General features: G+C 60.6%; 1 protein-coding gene across 1 annotated transcript in view; it reads right to left on the bottom strand.

The window, feature by feature from the left end:
- The window catches only part of NFIC (nuclear factor I/C (CCAAT-binding transcription factor)), a 116,616-nt gene that overhangs the window by 36,318 nt on the left and 78,448 nt on the right, over window positions 1-1,850 (bottom strand). The window contains exons 5-7 of the mRNA XM_011967450.1: window positions 1,485-1,559; window positions 670-793; window positions 3-21 (exon numbers count right to left, since the gene is read on the bottom strand). Coding sequence (XP_011822840.1) covers window positions 3-21; window positions 670-793; window positions 1,485-1,559 — 218 coding nt within the window. The remainder of the gene's footprint in view (window positions 1-2; window positions 22-669; window positions 794-1,484; window positions 1,560-1,850) is intronic.

Here is a 1,850-nt window from a genome sequence, read left to right as displayed (position 1 = left end):
CCCGATTTGTGCCGCTTGCTCCTTATGGGCGAGGGAGGGGGAGAGACTGGTTACCAGGGAGACGCGGGGGCGGGGGGCGCGGCCGCGGGCTTTGCTGCTTCCGGTCCTTAAGTGGGCAGGGCGAGGGAGGTGGTCCCGCGAGAGTTCAGCCCATTCCCAATGAACCCCTGTTCCAACCATTGCTTGGATGGGACACCCGGGCCAAGGCAGGGAGGGTCTCAACAGAGGTCGGACACCAAGCTAGCATGGTGGAGACCAAAACCCAGGCAGCCTGGCTAATCCCCTGACCACCTGTAGTTCTCAGAACTGCCTGTTAGGGGTATGATCCCATTTTATGGATGGGGAAACTGAGGCACAATGTGACCCGCTCGAGGTCACACAGCATATCTCAGCAAGAACCTGTGTCTGCATTCTCTGGGGGCGGGGGGGTCCTAAGGCCTGGCTGAGCCGGCAGGATTTGAGGCTGGGGGAGCCCACGGTGGGCTGTCAGGGCTAGGGGAAGAGGCACATGGGGCTGGCTGGGTTTTGAAGGATGAATAGGAGTTTCTCAGGCCAGGTGAATTGTGAAAAGAGGTATTCCAGGGAGAGGAATGAGTCAGCTCGGACCAGAGGGGATGGGCTGATGAATGGGGTTGTGAAATGCCCAGAAGTGGGGACCTGGGTACTTACCCACTGGAGGAGGTGCTGGGCAGCGTTCTTCTCAGGCCAGTGCTGGCTGGGTTCAGGTCGTATGCCAGGTGCCCCTGCAGCTCCCCCAGGGAGAAGTTGGGTCCTGTTCCGGTCACCACAGGTGCTGTAGAGGGTGAGAGAGGAGAGTGAGGCAGGAAGCAGTGTCCTGTGCTGCGGTTTGCTTTAGAGGTAGGGAAAGCCATTGGGTGCAGTCCAAAGGGGGACCCCCTTCCCATATTGGCCCAGTTCCTAGGGTGGCTGAAACCAGTTTTATTCTATGGATCAGAGGACCAAGGTCATGGGGAGAGGCCAAGAGCACACTGTGAGGCAGAGGCATAGCCAGAGCTCGAGGCCAGGCTCTGTGGATCTGGACAGGGAGAGTGTCAGTCAGGGCTAAAGAAGGACAGCGCCCAGGACTTGCTGAGGTGGGATTCAGACAGTGTGGGATGGAATTCGCTGGGTCCCCAGCAGGTCAGCAGGGAAAGCAAGGGGACAGGAGGAGCAGGGAGTGGGGGGGGTCCTCTGGGGTCTCCTGGGACAGGACAGTGGAGGCCCCAGGGAGGAGGAAGGATGCTGGGGCAGAAGGTTCCTTAGTTGCCATCCAGCATTTGGATTCTGTTTCCTGGGGAGGTGGGAGGGAGCCCTGACCTTGGGCTCTGGGAAGGGCCTGGCCCCCTCCCCTTCTAGGAACCTTGGCTTGATAACACAGTGGGTGTCTGGAAAGGACAAGGAGTAGGGTGAGGGGGTGAGCTCCTTCCTCCCTGCGGCCTCCTCCCCTCTCCAGGACCCAGCTCTGGGCTGACGGGAACACTCACTCCGGGACACTTGGATAAGCTCAGTGACGCTGAACACGCCAGAGGTGACAAAGCTCTCCTGGAAGTCGGTCGTGTCTGGAACAGGAAGACAGTGGGGTCAGTGGGCTGAGCCGGGCCTATTTCCCTTCTCCACACTCCAGGGCTGCCTGGACTCCTGGGGCTGGCCCGAGCCTGGGTGTTCACCCTGTCTATCTCCTGCAGTGGGGGAATGACAGCTCCAGTCCGATGGGGAAGGCCCCGGTTGGGGGGGTGGGCCCTTGTCCCGCATGGGTCTTCACACAGCCTTCATCCGGGCCCCCCATGCTGTGGAACACTGCCTTCAAGTGGACAGCAGGCCGGGCGCGGTGGCTCATGCCTGGAATCCCA

This window comes from Mandrillus leucophaeus, unplaced genomic scaffold, assembly GCF_000951045.1.
Source record: "Mandrillus leucophaeus isolate KB7577 unplaced genomic scaffold, Mleu.le_1.0 Scaffold8, whole genome shotgun sequence".
In the NCBI taxonomy this organism is placed as follows: domain Eukaryota; kingdom Metazoa; phylum Chordata; class Mammalia; order Primates; family Cercopithecidae; genus Mandrillus; species Mandrillus leucophaeus.
This window is presented reverse-complemented; position numbering and strand designations above follow the sequence as displayed.